The sequence below is a fragment of the Protopterus annectens genome, chromosome 3.part0, assembly GCF_019279795.1.
Source record: "Protopterus annectens isolate FY-2018-M chromosome 3.part0, PAN1.0, whole genome shotgun sequence".
Classification (NCBI taxonomy): Eukaryota; Metazoa; Chordata; order Ceratodontiformes; family Protopteridae; genus Protopterus; species Protopterus annectens.
The window spans coordinates 554,376,640-554,396,550 of record NC_056731.1 but is presented as its reverse complement, the minus strand read 5'-3'; the positions used below and the strand labels follow the sequence as shown (position 1 = coordinate 554,396,550).

The 19,911-nt window shown below is 38.9% G+C and overlaps 1 protein-coding gene across 2 annotated transcripts in view; it reads left to right on the top strand.

Moving 5' to 3' along the window:
- GCNT2 (glucosaminyl (N-acetyl) transferase 2 (I blood group)) overlaps window positions 1–19,911 on the top strand; it is a 373,594-nt gene that overhangs the window by 191,445 nt on the left and 162,238 nt on the right. The window contains exon 2 of one of the 2 annotated variants that reach the window (XM_044064982.1): window positions 5,470–5,559. The exons of the other annotated variant lie outside the window; for it this stretch is intronic. Coding sequence (XP_043920917.1) covers window positions 5,470–5,559 — 90 coding nt within the window. The remainder of the gene's footprint in view (window positions 1–5,469; window positions 5,560–19,911) is intronic. 2 annotated transcript variants of the gene reach the window in all.

The window sequence follows — 19,911 nt, the reverse complement described above, 5'->3', positions numbered from 1 at the left end:
AGAAATCTGTCCAAAAATAATTACTGTTCATTCTCCTCAAGTAATCTTCTCTCTTCCACTCAGCATGGTTTTCATGCAGGATACAGTGCAGAAAATGCTCTATTTTTCTTAAATAATATCTATCAAAATAAAAACTGTGGTTTCTTTATATCTGCTATGTTCTTAGACCTATCAAAGACCTTCAACACTGCATGCCACCAACTTCTTCATCAACTGGCTGAAATAAACTTAAGTAACAGAACTACAACATGGTTTACCAACTATCATACCAATCATACCCAAGCTGCCCATTGGCCACAAACATTCTCAGACTTCTTTCCAGTTAGTATAAGTATTTTACAGGGATCCATACTAGAATCTATTCTATTTGCTGTCTTTTATCAATAAAATGCACACCATCATTCCTAATGCAAGACTAACAGAATATACTGATGACTCCACATTAATCTGCTTAGCTATTTCACTTAATGACCTTCAATTCATCTTCCAGAGCAGTTTTAATATGATAAGGAGTGGCATCAAACATCTCCGCTATTAGTAAACACTAATAAAACTAAGCTTTCACTATTAAGTTCAGGTGATATCACAATTGTATCTAAGTGCAACACCCTAATTGAACAAGTCTCCCAGACAAAACTCCTAGGAGTAATCTCTGATCAAAAAATATCTTTCAACAGACATATACATGACATCACTTCAGCAACAAATAAAAAGCCAGGCATGCAATGCTACACAAATCCAGACCTTATATAACAAAGACTGCTCAGCTCAGCACTTCTCCTTCCCACATTACTACACTCATTCATCCTTCCAACTAACTTCCCTAAAATTCACCATTACAAACTAGAAATAACATATAACAAAGCTGTCAGATTCACAGCTAACATTACAAGCTGAATCCATCACTGCATCACTGTTAGAAACATTAACTATTTAGAACTCCATCACTTAATAACACTTAACCAACTAAGAAACACACATAAAATAATATACATACCAGATATCTGCTGTCCGTCTTTAACTAACTTAATATTCAAATATACCCTCAAGAGAAACCAAGGCTCTCAAACTAAGAACCTTTTGCAATTAGCTAGCTCAGCTCAAGCAATCATTATGGTAACTCTTTATAGTGTCTATGTTATGAAACTATGGAACACCATTCCACCTGACCTTAGAAATTAAACAAATCCAAAACAAATTCAAAAGCATGTTAAAAACACATCTTCAAAATAAAGTCTTGCCCCTGTCGGCAGTAATGAAATTTTAAGTAAATGTTAATCTTCAGGTCTTTTATCTACCTCTTCATATATTATCCTGCCCTCCTACCACACTCTCTTATACTCTTGTTCACTCTCATTTCCTCCTCTCATATTAATCACATTGTACACCATTCCAGATGTACATAATCTCCTCCTTATTTTCCTTTACATAAACTCTTTATTTATTCCTTTCCTCCTCTTACCTTTTCCGTTTTTTTCTTCCCTCCCATCTCCTTTTTTGTACTTACATAACTATGCTCATTTATTGTCACTGTCTTACTGCACAATCTGTATTTTACCAAAACTTGGAGTTTTTCATCCCTTGAGTCCTCTGAAAATGGCCTCTGCTCATTCAGACAAACCTGGTCAACAAATTTAAATGAATAAAGCAAATAAATAAATAAGCCAATAAATAAATAAGTGACGTTTCACTTTATGTACTTGGAGTAGATGTAACATCAGTCACCATGACAGTTTTATTAGTGAGTGCACAAATGCACAGCAATTTACCCGACAGTCCTGTTGTCACCATATCTGCCTGCTGTTTGTTAAACATGTAAAGATCAGCATTAGACATGCTTTGATTTTTATTCAGACAGAAAACCATACAGATCGTTTGATTATTTGCACACTTTCCTGCTGTAAAGCTACATATTATGTTTTTACATGCACACAAGACAACACAATAAGCAGCATATAAATAATGATGGTGAAGAGCAGGGTAGCTGTCAATAAGGGGAGCACTTACAAGAAATACGCACAATAAGCAAAACCTACATAGGGAATACAACAATATGCTTGAAGAAGGAAACCAAAGGAAGAAATCCAACAGACATTTTTATTTTTACTACACAGTCCCAATGTTTGTGTCACAATAAATATGAATATTGCTTTTTCAAAGGATAAAATCACATTCAAACACATTTGAATACAATAAAACTAAATTTACTAAGAGATACAAGAAAGGCTGTAGGCAGTCATACACTCTGCACATATGCAAGTACATTTTTTCTAAGCATCTCTCGGAAACATTATAGTTTAATAAGCTCAGAATACATTTTCATCTCCCTTAAATAATGTTTTCAATATACATACACACAATCACACTCTTTGATGAAGGATTGCCCATCAGTATAACAGCTTTTTTTCTCTGTTCTAGAGAGTAATAACCAAAGATTTTGTATATATTTATTAAGTGTACAGGGGACATATTTTGGAGAGGGCTATATACATTTGAACTCTTAGGTAGGGTGTGTGCAGAAATTTTAAGTTCATTCATTCATTCATTCATTCATTCATTCATTCATTCATTCATTCATTCATTCTTTCTGATTACCACTTCATCCCTTTCAGTGTTGCAGATGGATTAGAGCCTGTCCTGGAAAACGGTAGGCATTATCAAAGAATCATTTCTGAAGGGAATTCATTCTACTCTAGGATGTACACACAGAGTCTCACACGCACTACACAGACATATATGCAATTTAGAAGGATTGTCAGTTCACCTATTGGCATGTCTTTATATGTAAAAGGAAACGGTTGACGCCAGCAAAAACCCATGTGAGCACATGCAGGGCATGCAGGCTCCACAGACAAGGCACCCTAGCTGCAAACCAAGCCAGAGGCCCAAATGTTGTGAGGCAACAGCATTAACCACTGTACCAGTGTGCCACTGTACCACCATACTGTTTCAAAATGAGTCTGTAAATATAAAATTTGTCACAGTTTTGGGGAGAATGAGGGAAAAAGGTCTACAGAAAAGAAAGGATGGGTGATACAAGGACTACAGGAATGAAGGAATACTTGATGTATTTAAGAGAGGCCATTGAGAAGGGTAATACAGTCCATACTGCCTATAGGTCCATAGGCCTTTGGCACTATCCTCCATCATGGGATTATTGTATTATAATACAAAATCCACGTAATCATTCTTCACGCACTTCACCCTATCATTTACCCAGAGAGAGAAAACATTTTATGGGGGATAATTTATTTCGGAAACAAAAGGATTAAATCTATTCAAATGGTCTGTTTTCCTTACTATCTAAAAAAAACACAGCCAAATTCTGTATATTCTCATTTTGCAGCTTTTCCTACTCATCCGTTATTTAAAAAATAAGCTATGTGGTGCAGCTTTCCATTTTCTTTTCAGTGTCATGCAGTAGAGATGAAAAACAATAATTGTCTGCATTTATTTGTATGATTAAGACTTCTTCTCTTTTGGATTTTTTTTTATGCTTTGTTGACCACTAGGTCAGGAGCCTAGCTTTAGGTCAAGACCCAAGATGGTATTCATACTGACTAGGGGACCTTTGGCCAAGACATATGGGAACTTCCCCCTGATCTTTTTAATAAGTTCCATGGGAATCTTTTAAGTCCACTTGAGCCTCGATCAGCTCAGAAAAATGGAACCTCAGCTTAACATCTCATCCAAAGGATGATGTGCCTAAGAGTGCAGCAACCCGTTATGCTACACTTAAAGCCTCAGTATTGGAAAACTAATCCAAACACCCCACGTGGGACTAGAACTCATGATCTTTTGAAGATTGAGTAAGAAAGGAAAGTATCCTACCTGCTGACCAACTGACAGTGCCTACCTCTTTACTTAAAATACTAAGATTAAGATTCATAAAAAGTGTGTGCATGAGGAAAGGCTGTCATAGCTCATATTCCCCTTATCTTCAGTGAGGTCAAGAGTTTCTGGAGCTGGATGTCAACGTAATAGTTCTCTGAGCAGAACCTAGCTAATTAAGCCATTAAACATCCCAGAGCACTAATCTGGAAGGAAAATTGTGCAGCTGAACAATTAATGGGCATGTGTAATATGTAATATTCATGCAGAGCAGTGCACAAAATGTTCAGCTGCACCCAGCAATTCAGCCATGTGTACCTCCTGCATTTCTGCTTACCATAACTCAAGACTCTCAGCAAAAACAAAAAAAAAAAAACCTTGTATTGTTTCCTCTCGTATCTACACCTCATTTAAGTATTTCCTTTTCAATATTCCATAACTCAGAATATCAGCAAAAAAAAAAAAAAAAAACCTTTGCTTTGCTTCCTCTCATATCTACACTTCTTCCTTTAAGTATTTTCTTTTCAATATTCCATACAAATGTCTGGTCAGCTGACTAAAATGTTCAGTAAAATAGCTACAAAAAATTAACCATATCCAAAACTGTTTGTTGTTTAGTACTAGTCCCAAAAAATCAGTTGTGCCTGAAGTTTCTATGTTTTCTGAAGAGTCAGTTTTAATCAACTGTTTTAAATAATTTTGAATAAATCTTCTAAAACCACCTTGCATTATTGCATTATTCCAGTCCTTTATTTGAAGCAAATATACACACACACACACACATATATATATATATATATATATATATAGAGAGAGAGAGAGAGAGAGAGATTGAGAGAGTATCTATGTACTACATTGTCTGGTCCCTGCACTGCTAGAGTCACTGGTACTGTACCCATGTACAAAACTTGATAATTAGCAGTCAGTCTCCAAATTCCATTAGGTTTTCTGACTGGTTAGTAGGAGCTTTAACTTTAGAAGAAATATTTCAAGAAATGCCTTGTTCTTGCAACGCATCTATAGTGAACTATATTCCTGGTCTCAAGTGTCTTTTTCTCTCCACTGTCTGACAGACATCAGCTTCTCTACTTTAGCCATTGTATAAGCATCTGTCAGGGAAGTTTGCTTGCAATAACACCATTACCCCATGGCCTGAACAAGCTGTTATCAAGCTCAGATTTATACATGCTCAAGGAATAAAGTTCACCATAGACACTGTGTGTATGTGTGTGCGGAGGGCCATGTATACATGCTTGTCAGTGTGTGTGTGTGTGTGTGTGTGTGTGTGTGTGTGTGTGTGTGTGTGTGTGTGTGTGTGTGTGTGTGTGTGTGTACACGCACAAGCAGATGCCAGAATGCAGAAATTGTTCATTTTAGTGCTCATTCCATAATGATTTACTGACAACTTTTACTCTAAAATAATCTGTATCACAGTCTACAGACAGAAAAAAGAAGCAATTCACATCTTAGTTTTCATTCAGTTTTAACAATACATCCATGTGGTTTATTATGTGAAGGACTAATGAGAAAACATATTCATGGTTATTTCTAATTATTATAGATATTAAGAAAAAAAATAATGTAGTTAAGGCTCTACATTGGTTAATTTCATTTTAGTGTGATTTTTTTTTTAATCAGATGCCCCCGGGGCAATGCCAGATGCAACATGGGAAGGAGACCTAAGGTGCATAAAGTGGCTTGATCAATTTGGAGAAAAAGGCTGTCATGGTAATATATTTTAACAATGGTACTTCAAGAAGAATTGTTTTTTTTTCATATATGCATGTTCATAATCTTTTGCCTGGTTCAACAGTTTATCTAGGACAATGTATCTAACTTTCTCTTTGCATATATTTATACCATGAAAGTTCAATTTCTCAACCATGCTTCTTTTTAACAACAGTACAGGAAATATTGTAAAGTAAAACTGTGTAAAAGTAAAGTACTAAATCCAGTGCTCCCCTGCTCACATCTTGAATGAACTTTTCTGTGTAGTTACCCGACCATACATATGGAAGATCAGGGAGGTGACACCACTAAAATGGCAGGTGAAACAATGTAATATATTAGCAAGTCAATTATAATGTATTTTATCTCAGATGGCTGACATAAATAGTGCGCATCATAGCCTGTACTGTAAATTGCTTCTTCAACAGCTAGTCTTTTAATCTTCTTAAAGTCTCTCACTTGGATCCTTTTTATTGTGTTTCCTACATTTTTTACCGAAGCTGCAGTACTTCTGCTATGTACCTTGGTGCCTTAAGTGATGATGGTAAGGACATAGTTCTTAACCTCTTGCCACAAAAAATCTGGACAAAGCCAAAACTAGGGACAATATTGTCCTTATAAACTTAGCAAGTTGCTAAAATAAAAGGTCTTGTGTCACCATACATTTTCGGAAGGCTATGAAGTCTGAAACTCAAACGCCTGTCATTATTTAGTGAATTCAGTTCTCACTGATTTGCCGCAAAAATCCAGAAAATCACAAATTTTATGAGGTACAGACCAAAAATATGAGGCAAAAATCAGGACATTCTGCAGAAATCTGGACAGTTAAGGGTTATGGGTAAGGAGGAGAAGGACTTAAAAGGTTTCCTATGCCAACTTCCCCTTTGAAGTAATAACATTTTTGTTCAAGGCAAATTTGAAATTTCTCTAATTTTAATCCCTTTTCCACAGTGCAGATAATTTTTTAATTTTCCCCACTAAGACACCATTTCTCTATAGCTCATGAAACAGGGTGTACAGGACACACAGCATACAAAAGACTGTGTTGGTCTTGTCTTCCCATCTTCTGAACTGTCTGAATGTATGTTACAGAGTTGAAATTCTTCACAGACCTAATAGGGAGGTTTGGATCTGGCCGTCCTTAGATATAGTTGAGAAAAAATAGTGACATGCTGGGAAACTGTAGTCACTTTATATTCTGTTTTAAAGAGCTATACTAATCAATGCAGTATGTTTAAAGAATGCTGAGCAGGAACCTGTACAACAAAGGCCAGTTGGGAGCACCAGATGCCCTAGAGGTAGGATTATGTCAAAATAAGATTTTATGTTACTGTGTGCATTTGAGAAGAGAGCATCTGGAGTTGGCAGAGTGATGGGCAAGGCAAGGATAGAAAGGCAGCAAATATCAACATCCAGTCAAGAGCTCCATACCCCAATGACATTACAGACAGATAGACTGACACACCAGCAGAGTACAAGAGTCCTGTGTTTGTGCTGTTAGTCCATTTTGGCCACTCAATCCGGCATGATGTATTGGGAAGGAGCAGCAGAGAGGAAGCCAGAGATCCTGCAGAGGTATTAAAGATATTTAGGACATTTTATGAAAATTTGCATAAATCAGAGAAGTGGGGAAATCAAGAAAAAGAACAAATGGAAATATCTACGGAGGACTTAAATATGCCAAGGTTAGAGATAGGTAAAGCTCAACAATTACTAGTTAACACACTGAGGAGATGACATTAAAAGTGGTGATGTATAACCAATCTGCAGGAACGATTCCAGGGGTAGACAGTATTCCAGTGGAAGTTTGGAAGCTAGGCAAAAGAAGGTGATAAAGATCTGGAAGTTTTTGTTTAATAATATTTTAAAAGGAAGGAAAGCACCTACATCCTGGATAAAAGCTATGCTGGCAGTAATACCTAAAATGTTAGACTCATCTGATCCAGCTTCATATAGGCCCATTTCAATTTTAAACCATGATTATAAAGTGTTTATGCCTATAATGACTAAAAGAATGGTAAAGGTGTTGCCAAAATTGATAGATAGGTTCATAGGTAAGTACTAGGCTAGCTGCCGATGCAGGCCATTTTAAAACTAGCCAATCTCCCTATAAGGTGAGAATCAAACCCTGTAACTTGTGTCTGCGAGGCAAACAGCTTAACCATTCTGCCACTGATATGGATCAATATGGCTTTGTGTGTGTGTGGGGGGTCAAATATTTGATAATATTTATGGAACAATGATGATCCAGAGGGAAGTAAAATGTAAGAAAATACCAGTGCTATTGGTGGGTCTTGATGCAGAGAAAGTATTTGACAGAGTATGCCGGGATTTTATGAGTAGAACAGTGGAAGCAGTTGCATTTTCTGATCCAATAAGGTTAATTAGGAGGATATATAAGGGATAGGTGGCAAAAATCAAAGTGGGACAGTTCCTCTCAAGTAAGTTGTCTTAGTTCCCTGATGGAACTAGAAATGACATCTCAGTGTTGTGGAACATTCTGAGACAATGCCAATTTTTTTTTGAGATATAAAATTAATGAAGATAAGCACAGAGTATAGCTGTAAACAATATATCCACATATGAATTTGTTCAGCAATATCTATATTTATGGGAACATGATGACGTATTTAGGAGTATGTGTTAAAAAGGATTCTGTTATGGCAGCTAAGTATATGTAGGAAGAGACTAAACAAAGGATAATATAAAAACTGAGAAACTGAAAGCTCTTACCTATGTATATGGATATTAAGGGGTTCAGGAACCTAGGCAGCGAGACATTTCCCTGTGTATAATTAGTTAGGGACACATGGCTGAAGTGACATTCAGCTGCAGAGAAATATGGTTGTTGTGAATTCCCCGTGGACAAAGAGAAGCACGCACTGCCATGACCACAACTTTAATAACCAAGTGCATGGGGGCAGAAGAAGTAATGAGTGCTGTGCTCAGAGTACAGTACATACTTATGTAACTACAACATGTAGATGTGTGCTACAACATGGAGGAAATCCAGTATGCTTCTCTAGTCACATTTATGCTCCAGAATGCCTTTTAGGTAATGTTCCTTAGAACACTGAGAAGGGGGTAGTGATCTACACACACCAATTATAAAGGCACTGCCTACTGTGCACTGCATTTTTACTGCCACTGCATGCCCACTGACTATTCTGCAGATGATGCCTGCCATACTGCCTGCTGCTTTGTTTTCTGTAAATGTGGAGCTTTTCTCTCTGGGCCTCAGCTAAAAAAGGACAATTGTATCCAGTCAGACTTTCCTGGTCCTTTGTCGTACTGGTTATTTTACTGCCACCTTCCCATGCTAGTTATCTGTATGATGATGTCATACTTGTACGACTGCACCTTCTGTTATGCACACTTCATGCGAGCCATTCATTTACCTATGTGGCCCTGTTTGGTGATGTACCTTGCAGAAAAACTTCTTCTGGTGACGTTTCCTTTGTATACATCCAGATGTGTCTTAGCCAAGTGTTATGTCTGTTCTTATAGATGTATTATATGCTTCTGCTGTATATGATGTTCACTGTGAACAACTAATGGTATCTTTCTATTAGTCGTGCTCTGTGCTGTTGTTGTGGAGCAATACATGAACATCACTGTTTAGTCTGTATATATTTGTACACGTGACTTGTTGTGACTCAAAGGTGTGTGTCAGATGATGCTGTGTTGCCTGATCTAGGACATATAGCTGCATCATCCACCACAAACGCCTATTTCTTCTCACCCCTGTGTCCCCTGATCATCCTGTGACAGCTTTGATAGCTCAACATCAAACATCTGGGGTTCTTGGGATAGGTCAACCATACCTGTGACTGGCAGGCCACTATGTTTTGATGTTCTCATGCTGTGAAGCTTGGCACATACATATGGTGACTGTCTGTGATGCCTTTTCTGGCATGTATTGTAGTGCACCTCCATATGTGTCCAAACATTTGAATCTTGCTTTCAACATGCCATACACACACTCAGTGGTGTTTCATGTCATGGTAGGTGTTCTGTAGTTGATATCCTCTGCAGGGATTGGTGGGACTCTGTATGTTGTCATTAGCCAAGGCGCCAATGAATAACTACAGTCACCCATTTTTAGGGGATGGGAATGAATATTTAATTATCTTGCTTCCTGTAGTAATGTGTGGCTACTGCTATCTATATAGTGGTGGTCATATACTTACCTAGTAGGAGCCCTTCTTTTAGTTCAAAATATTGGAAAGCAGACCTCAGGGCAGTTTCCCTCCATATTGCTGCATAATGCACATACCGAGGTGTGATGCCATGATATTAGTAATGAATCCATCTGCAGAGCATACCATCTGACAATTGAGTGACGGCCACCTCTTTCTGTTGATGTACTGTTCAACATCAGGTACAGTTGGTGTTTTGATTGGGATGTGGGTGCAGTCAATTGCACTGAGAACACTGGAGATGTTGGCTATGGCATAGAAATATTGTATCCCAGTTTTGCACTTCATGGCTATTGTTGTTAGTGGATGAATTCATCCACCTTGATGGACATTACTGCCAGGAACTGTGCAATAATGTGACTGGCAGCTGTCTGGGACACCCCTATGGCATTTCCCATGTACTGCTGAAATGTCCAGAGTCAAGTATAGTGAGACAGGCACACTTTTCTTTGTACCAGTATTGGATTACCCCACAGACTACAAGCATACATGTGTGGTGCACACATCTTGCACCATCTCTCTATCTAATCTGTATCTATGTATTATTTCCTGCTCAGAGAGTTGCTTTAACTGAAGCCTGGCTATGTGCCTGGATGGCTGCCTAGTGGTAGGCCTTTACAGATTGTCCTCTATTATGGCGTACAGTACCCCAGACTGCTGTAGTGCATTAAATGCCAGTTGCATTTTTTTAATGTTATATTTTCGGAATCCGGAAGATACCCTAAGACTTTGCAGACTATAGCTGCACTAACATTCAGAACATATGACCTCTGCATGGTCTTTCAGAAAGTGGTCGGATAAGTACTGCGTCACATTTAAATTCAACTGGGTGCATCCATTGCATTTTGGAATCCAGTGGGTGTGAGCAGAGTCCAATTATCCTACAATGAATAGATAATTACTTGGTCTTGTTTGAGCATATGTTATGAAAATGCATCTGCCACTGGTGCACTTACATTTTCTTCGGTATGCTGCAATGTCCACTGCCTTCTTTTGGAATCTGGCCCCTTTACGTTAAAATGTGAAAAATTATGCAGAAAATTTTGGTGGGTCAGTGGAGCGTAAAACAAATTAAATAAACTTGAGAACTTTGAGAACAAGATTTCAGACTATACTGCATAGGAATAAAGTTATTAATGTGAAAAATGCAAAAATGGGCTGTTTACACAATATTTTTCTAGTTGAACAACTATTGATTGTAGCTGTGATAATAATAAATAGCTCTTTGATGAACTTGTGGATCTGCAAAATTATGCAAGTAGCTTAAATGCAGACCAAAGTGATTATGTCTCCTGTGTTAAAATTTGTTGAACTATGACAGAATGCCCTTATTGTTTTAAAATCATGTGTTATATATATACCCAAATAATGCATATGTTACAGGCTAATAACTTTAAGGTGCTTAGATGAAGGTTTTTCACACCATGACACTTTATTAAAGACTGACTGTGAAGGAAAGATCACAAACAAACACACACACACACACACACACACACACACACACACACACACACACTTGTATCAGCCAGTAGCTTTCCCCTTCAAGTCATACATAACAGAACTCACATATCAGTACATATGACAGAGTATTTATTCTATGTGCCCTGTGTGTAATGGAAAAGCCATGAAGTATTCACTCAAGATTCTTCATACAGGTATTTTAATATAATGCTTTCCTGTATGCTAGCTCAAGACAGCAGTCAATGGCAATCTCTGTATGAAATAAGAAGTGCTATCACTAAAGGACATTGCCAGAGATAAGGCTCATACAGTTACAACAACTATCATAGATGCATAGGTTCATAGGTGATTACCAGCTAATGACCCCAGGTCTTTTTAAGCCTAGCCATGCTTTCCAAATGCATCTGACAAGCTTTTTATACCCTATGGTTAGTTTAAGGGGTATACGTAGGCTTCTGTATGAGTGGTCACTCATTTACAGACTGCGTCTGTCTAGTAGAGACACAGGTACCAGACCAGGGGTATATTTCCAATTCCCCATTCACTGATCCCAGTTACGTTTGAATTGGGTTAGGGAAGAACTCTGCTTCACATGAATCAGAAGCCTGTTCCAGAGAAGAGGGAGTTTCTAAGACACCTACCTGTCCCTCCAACATGTCCTGCTTATGTTGCAGATGAGATTTAGGTCCCTAGATTGGGCAATACTGATGCCATTTATTTTGTGGATGTGTTACAGGTCCATTAGCATGGGATCAGACGATGCTTTGTAGGCCAGGCATAGGTCACCTGTCAGCAGTCTGTAGGAGACCGAGTATGGGGATAGGCCTTTGAGACGGTCCACATAGGACATGCTTACTCCCTGTATTATTTTGTGGGAAACCTCTGTGGATGCTCCATGTATCGCATATACTTGGTCAGGAACATACAGAAAGGGGAAGTTGTACCCAATAACTGAGTTCCTAACTACTGTACACAATTAAAAGTCAAGAATAAGATTACTGCCTACATGGGCTTCCAAATCCCTGACCACTGGATCTAGTCTTAGGGGTACATTATCAATGCAGTAGTTTCCAGGGGTAAGCATCTTTCCAAAAAATACAATTATACATTTCGTGGCATTGAGTTTTAGACTGTGGATCTGGCATCAGTTATTGGTCCATGTCGGGCCTTCTTGGAGGGAATTCGTGTCTTTGGTGGATTCTATGACTCCCTCTATTTTGCAGTAATCTACAAACTTTGTCAGCCAGAGGGCTTTGGTATTGGGCTTAACTTCAGATAAGTAGATGTCAAAAAGGGGTGACCTCAGAACCAAGCCTTGAAGAACTCTGCTAGTAACTGCCCCTTTTGTGGAGGTAGATTCCTCTATTCTAACTTCTTGGGTCCTATCTTTGAGCCAGCTGGCTATCCAGTGAGTGACATGGGGATTTATACTGAATTTGATGATTTTTGTCTACAATACATGAGTGGGGTATTGTTTCAAATACTTTGGCCAGGCCAAGGCAGGCAGTATGTACCATTTTGTGTTCGTCCATTGCTTTGGTGACCTTCTCAAAGAAGTCCACCAGGCTGAATAGGCATGACCTGTCCTTAATGAAACCAAGCTGGGTTGAATCCAGTGTCCAAAGATTTCCTATGTAATTGATTTTCATTTCCATAATAATTATTTTCATAGCTTTCATATAAGACTAGTCAAGACTTAGTGAAGCAGGCCTGCTCTTGTGCAGAGGGATATGATGCCCATCTACAGGCTGCAGTTAAATAGTGATTCTAGTGGTCCTGATAGGTCATGTTTCATGCTATTAAGGAGGCATCCTGGGACACTGATGCAGTGTTCGTGGCCTTGGGGGGTGCACTGGGAACCCGTTTCCTAGTGTTAGTTGGTGGAGTTATAGTTGAGGGTATTTCCAGAGGGGTGATTGAGGGAAAGGGGTATAACTGGAGTTATATTTGTCACCCAGTAGATTGCCTATATGGTTTACTTTATATGACTCAAGTTATAGTTGGTTTAGCTGATTGTTGTGTATTCCCTTTGAAGTTACAGATATAGCTGAAGAATGCCAATTGATTTTCCTTGGCTGCAGGAGGCTGTTCCACCTCAAATTTAGCCTTGGTAGACTTGATTATCCCCCTGAATTGCTTGTTTAGATTGCTGAGGGAGTTTTTAACCTAGCCAGGCACTGTACATCCTAATTTTTTCATGATTTTCCTCTTTTTGTTATATAACCTATTGATGTTGGGATTCCACCAAGGTTGCTTATGCTTTGAATTTGTTCTGTGCTTAGTCCGTGTAGGTACAGCTCTCTCTATGCAGCCATTAACATGATTGCACAGGGTTATCGTGAACAATGATGCATAGCATTGGTGTTCTCAGGATTTGAGGGGGGAGATTTAAGTTTTGCTAGAGTGTCACTTAGTAGGAATTTTGCCTTAGAACAGTTCCTAAAAGTTCCAAGGTTAACTGGGATCTTGGGTTTTGTTGTTATTTCAAAGGAGACATTTTTATAGTCTGACCTGACCAGTGAGGACATTACACTGTGGTGGGGGAGGTTTAATGTTCTCCCATGTTTGTGAGGAGCAGATCAAGGATGTTAGCACCCCTAGTGGATATACCAACTAGCTAGTTCTGGGTATTTGTGCAGAAAGTTCAGGAATCTCTGGGCCTGTTTGCTTGGGGTCATGTATGATTCCCACTTTATAATGGGATAGTTAAAGTAACACAAGAATATGGTATTGAGCTGAATGTGGAGTGTCTGCAGTATGTTTAAGTATGTGTTATGGGTTTCTTGAGTCATAGAGGGGGACCCGTAGCTTGCAAGGATATAGTATTGGACTTTGCCTGTATTAATTTGGACATGTAGAAGCTCAAGTGCATCATAGTGTTTGAGCAGCTTTGAGGCATGTTTTTTATGTAAACCAAGTGCAGTAGCTGGTCTAAATGTGTGGAAGGCATTATAATTCTGCACTGATGGGGTGCTCTTCTTGTCTTTAAACCATGTCTCAGTAATAGCAGAGGCATTTACATTCTCCGGGTTAAGGAAAACTTGCAGGGAGTTAAGATTATTGTTTAGACACCTGGCAATGAGCAGTAACACCTTTAGATTTTCTTGGGTTGGTTTTGCTATGTTCGAAAGTTTATCAGGTTTTTAGTTTCTAAAAAAGGTACTATGGAGCTGGACAAGGGTTTAGCCTATATCTGAAAGCGTAGATAGCACAGGGGCATAGCAACCCTTGCAAATCAGTAAGGTCTGTCAACCATATCCTCTCAAGCTGACAAAAATTATATCCCCTTCAAGGGGCACCAAAAACTAAGCCAATTATTAAAGTCAATTGTCTTCTATTCATATTATATTATCATCCTTGGAGAAGATAGAATGCTGATCAATGCTAGGCTCACACTGGCCTGGGACCAATAGTCTGAGAGCTCCATCACGTCTCTCTTCATATAGTCCTGGGAGGTGCATCTCAGGTTGTTTATACCTACATGGACTATGGCTGAGTCATACTGGTACTTGTGGTTCAGAAACCTGTGTGTGTTTGTGTGTGTGTGTGTGTGTGTGTGTGTGTGTGTGTGTGTGTGTGTGTGTGTGTGTGTGTGTGTGTGTGTGTGTGTGATCTTGTGGATCCTGGCCCCTGATAGGCAACTAACTTAGGCTCTCTCTTTAATTAGCCTGGTGAATGGGACATCTCTGTGTGTCTCTCAATGGAGTCTCCTATGACCAAAATATTTGATTGTGTTTTGGTTTATCATATGGATTAAGAAGATGAGATACAGTGAGATGTGACTGTGTGAATCATGGGTTGTTTATAGGTTCATGCTTCTATGTAGCCCCAATGTTCAAACCTATAAAACTATATCGCCCTGCAAGAACCTAGATTCTAACCCAAAACTCCTACCCAGTTCCGAACCCAAGTCCCCATTTACTTACCCTAAAACTCCACTCACCCTCCCTAAAACTAAAGGCCCTGATCATTCCAAAAACCTAAACCTTTAACTCCCCTCTTTAAACCTAAATTTCCCAATCACTCCCTAAACTCCCTTTCCACTCCCTAACCCTTAAACTCCCTTTAATCCTGAAACCCCCTCCACTCCCTCCCCACTGCAGCTTGCCTGAACACATATTCAAGTTCAAAAGTGAGCAGCAGCCGCCTACACAAGCTATAAGGTACTCAAGTCCCTGACTTTAAAGCAGTACTTTTGTATCCTCTCAGATTCACCATATTATTATAAATCCCTGTTATTCACCACAACATCTACAGCATGACTTTTAATATTATAGGTGCTTTTATATCCACTCATTTTACACACAAAGATATGTTTGTCATTTTTAAATAAAAGTAAGCAGCTTTCAAATGAAACAAGCTAATGGGTTCTGTGCACATAAAAATATTGCTTGTATAACTCTTTGTGAAGTCAGCAGTATTTTTTTTGTATATTCTCTACTTCTAATCATGAGAATAAAAAATGTAGTTTTCATACTTCCTAAACTAATGGGAATAACATTAAAACAAAATAAAGGCTGTATAATCCAAACACATAAATTGTTCAGCCCTGGTATGCACAGAAACAGGCAAATATGAAGATTCATTTTCCCATATTTTATGTAAACTGTGAACAAATTTAAAAGAATAGCACTGCAGACTACTATTAAAGCAAAAGCTGTTCATTTTCCAGATGCAGAGCTAAACTCCCACCTGTAAAATGAAAACAAATACTACGTGGAATAGTTTGCATATGATATTTATTTGTGGAGTTGTACTCATATATCTCACTGCTGGCCTAAGCATTTCGCCCCACAATAGCAAAGCTATGCTGAAATCTTCTTCTTTTGGTTTTTCTTGGTCAGGGTTCACCACAGTGGAACAACGATACGCAGAACAATTGGCAGTGGAGCTTTATTTTGTCAAGTTGACAGCCCAGCACCCAACCTTCCACATAAGGCACGCACACACACACACACACACACACACACACACACACACACACACACACACACACACACACACACACACACACACACACACACACACACTGTCGAGTCTGAAACATGCATGTGTACAGCTAGTGGGGTTAGACTTTATTGGCCTGAAAATTCCCATATAGACTTAAAAACTAAAAAAAAGTCATGTAGCTGAAACACTGTATGTCCTTAAGGGGTCATTTGCATATATCCCATGGGTCTCCACTATAATATGTTTTTAATATACTACACTATGAAGTCTCTAGCTTGGCTGTTTTTTTTCTTGTAGTTTTTACAGAATGGCTTGTCTGTGTGACCTTTTCACCCTTTGGTTTGGATGTTATTTGAGATATTTTGAAGGTTTATAGACATCAGGCTTAGTTTAAGCTCTGTGTTTCTTAAGTGAAAGCAATTCACCTCTGCTGTATTATTGAGATTATTAAATCGGCTGAAAAGTGCATGTTTGTAAAATCTTACCGTAACAGTAGATATCCTTCTCTGCACTGTTGCAGTATTCTTCACTGAAGGTAATCCCTGCCAAGAATAGCTCAATGTCTGACAAGTTTACCAAAACCTTTAGATTTTATTTGTTCTGTACATCATGAGTATGATCCCCATGTAGAGTCTAGGGTATACCGGTGATGTACAGATTTAATTACTCAGTACTGAATTGCCCCAGGTGGAAAAAAATACCCCTATGACAAAGTAGAGCATGTACATTCAGAAGAAAAAAATTCAGAAGGAAAAGGAAGCAAGAGCACCTCAGCCAGGAGGATCACAAAAGACAGGGGCAAGAGCTATAGCAGAGGGATTAAGGGGGAGGGACATCTACTGTTATGGTAAGATTTTACATAACTGTACTATGTTCTTCCGTATCACTTTTGGAGTATTCTTCACTGAAGAGAGAGTATAGAAGGTAAGAAGAAGATAGGGAAGAGGAAGGCGCAGAAGAGCCTTCACAAACTCAGGCACAATAGCCCTGAGAAAACCTGCCCTGGCCCTGGAAACAAAATCTAGTTTGTAATGCTTAGTAAAAGTATGATCAGAGGACCAAGTAATAGCTTCAAGAATGAAATTTTTGTCCAACCCATTGAAAAAAGCACCAGAAGAAGCAACTGTCCCAGAAGAGTGTGCCTTTACAGACAAAGAAAGACATTTACCATAAAAGGAATAACAAAAGGAAATGGCCTTAGATATCCATGAGGCAATGGTTTGCTTGGAGATAGCTACATCCAAAGTCCTGGGATGAAAAGAAATAGAAAATGCTCAGAGTTGCAAATAACATTTGCTTTATCCAAATAATATCTGTCTATGCAAGTCCAAGGAGTGGAGAAACTCTTCACTGGCAGACTTTGGAGAAAGAAAAAAGGAGGGAAGTTGAATAGACTGATTAAGGAACCACTCATTAATCATCTTGGACATAAAAGAAGGATTAGTACAAAAAAAACCCTGTTTTTGTGAAAAAGTAATAAAGAAGTAATGGCCAACAGAGCCTCAAGCTCAGACACTCTCTTGGCAGAAGTAAAAGCCAACAGCACAACACTCTTCAAAGTACAAAACTGCAAGGAAGCTGAGCTAGCAGGTTCAAAAGGAGCCTAAGTCAGTTTCACAAGAACAAAACTAAAATCCCAAGAAGGAGGAATAGGTTTTATTGGGGGCCTGATATGAAGAATGCCTTTAAGAAATAGCTTGGCTCAAACCAAGAGGCTAAAGAAGGGTTCAAGGGCAGACAAGCAGAGGTAGCTGACAGGTGCGCTTCAACTGAAGAATATGCCAAGCCAGCATGGAGCAGATCACACAAATACTAGAGAACCAGAGGAACCCCTACTGAGAAGGTATCTGAGGGCAAGAGAGGCATCAAACAGAAAATCTTTTCAATCTGGACATATATAATTTTTTTGTAGTGGGTTTCCTAGCCTCCTGCAGAACCCAAAGCACATCCTCAAAAAACTCGTACCTAAAATGGATATAAACCCTATCACCCACAGTGCCATTTGAAGAGGGACAGGTGAGGATGGACAAGAGATCCCTTATCTTGTGTGAGAAGATCCACCCAGTGAGGTAATCTGTGGTGATTGCACCTGGCCAGATGAAAAAGAAGGGGAAACCAGTGCTGTTTGGGCCAAAAGGGAGTCACCAACAAGATTTTGGGAGTCCTGCTTGATCCATGCTGGCCTCTGAAAGGGTCACTGCAGAGGAATCTGGAGCAAGAATCAAATGTTTTCAGGGCTTTCACTAGCTTCAAGAGAGATTTGCTGTGGAGGCTGGAGAGCAACTGGATCAAGCCTAAACTTTTTAGCCTTCTTCTTGGGAGATGGTTGTCCCTCAGGATGGGGTAATTCTGCCATAGCACCCTGAGCCTACAATTTAAGATGCTGGTTCTCAAGGTATATGGAGAAGGAAGATAAGAGACTATGGAGGGTCTTATGGTCAAACACTTGAGAGGTAGAACATTGCATATAGTGATGGGAAGCATCTAGGCATAAAAAGACACTGGTTGTGATGGTCTTTATGGGGAATCTACCTCTATCACTGACATTTTCTCTTCTTGGATGACATGAACACAACATAAGTAACAACAATATTGAGAAAAAATAAAGAAGAAACCCCAATGGGGCACTTGTCTAGCTTGGTATTCAGCACAGCAGGCAGGTGTTCAGACCAATGTTCGATAATGGCATTTGGACTCATGGCAAAGAAGTTCTAAGTAATTGCATCTTTATATCACTTTTATGCTCTACTGTCTACATGGGAAGCATATATGTGATGCACGTCAGCTATAAAATCTAAAGGCTTTGGTACATTGACCATATAGACCCATTTTGTTATGTCTTTTCTTGGGGGGCATAGCATTTATGTAATTGCTGTGGGTGGGGTTTTATGTGCATATATTTACAGACACTCATATATATATATAGAGATATATTTCTTTTTTTTTTTATTTTGTCTTTTTGTTGAGGTGTTAGACCTACTAGGCATGGATGCATGGCATATTCACTGGGAGGCCTGCTCACAGTTGAAGTTCATACTGAATATGGATAACAAGGCCAGGAATATGATGAAATGACACTACTCTTTTTTTCATTAAGTATAGTCACTGCAGTAATATCTTTTGCATCCACTTAAGCTATCACCATCTCAAGCAAATTGATCCTCAGTTTAACTAGTCATCTGAAGGTCATCACTTCAGAGTGCAGAATCTCCCTTACACTGCACTGTATTCTGTAAGCGAACATGAATCAAATCACCTGCTGTGGGGAATAAAACTCACTGACCATTCTAGCATCAGAGGTGAATGTGCTACCTTCTGAGTCACTGACCCTTCAATAGGAGCACTGCAGTCATTAGTGAGTGCAATGTGTGCTGTTGGAAACACAAAGAATTTTCAGAGAACTCTTATTTTTTCCCTGGAATTCTGCTAATAAATTAACCATATATTATGTAAACAGCTGTTGTTTATGCATAGCGTGCCTCTACTGCATTGTTTGTCATTCTGCTTATTCCACTTGAGGTGGGAGGAGATGCCGTGTTTACAGGAACTAGTGCACATGATATATGTATATGCAATGTGGCCATTGAGTGTCATTCTGAAGAATTCACACCAAAGGGTAAAAAGGTTACACAGGCAAACCATTCAGAGCTTTGCTGGATTTCTTTTTTTGCTGTTCTTTCTGAATAATTCAAACATCAACAAACCATGTAACTTCTCTCTTTGCCTTGCATGTCTTTCTCAG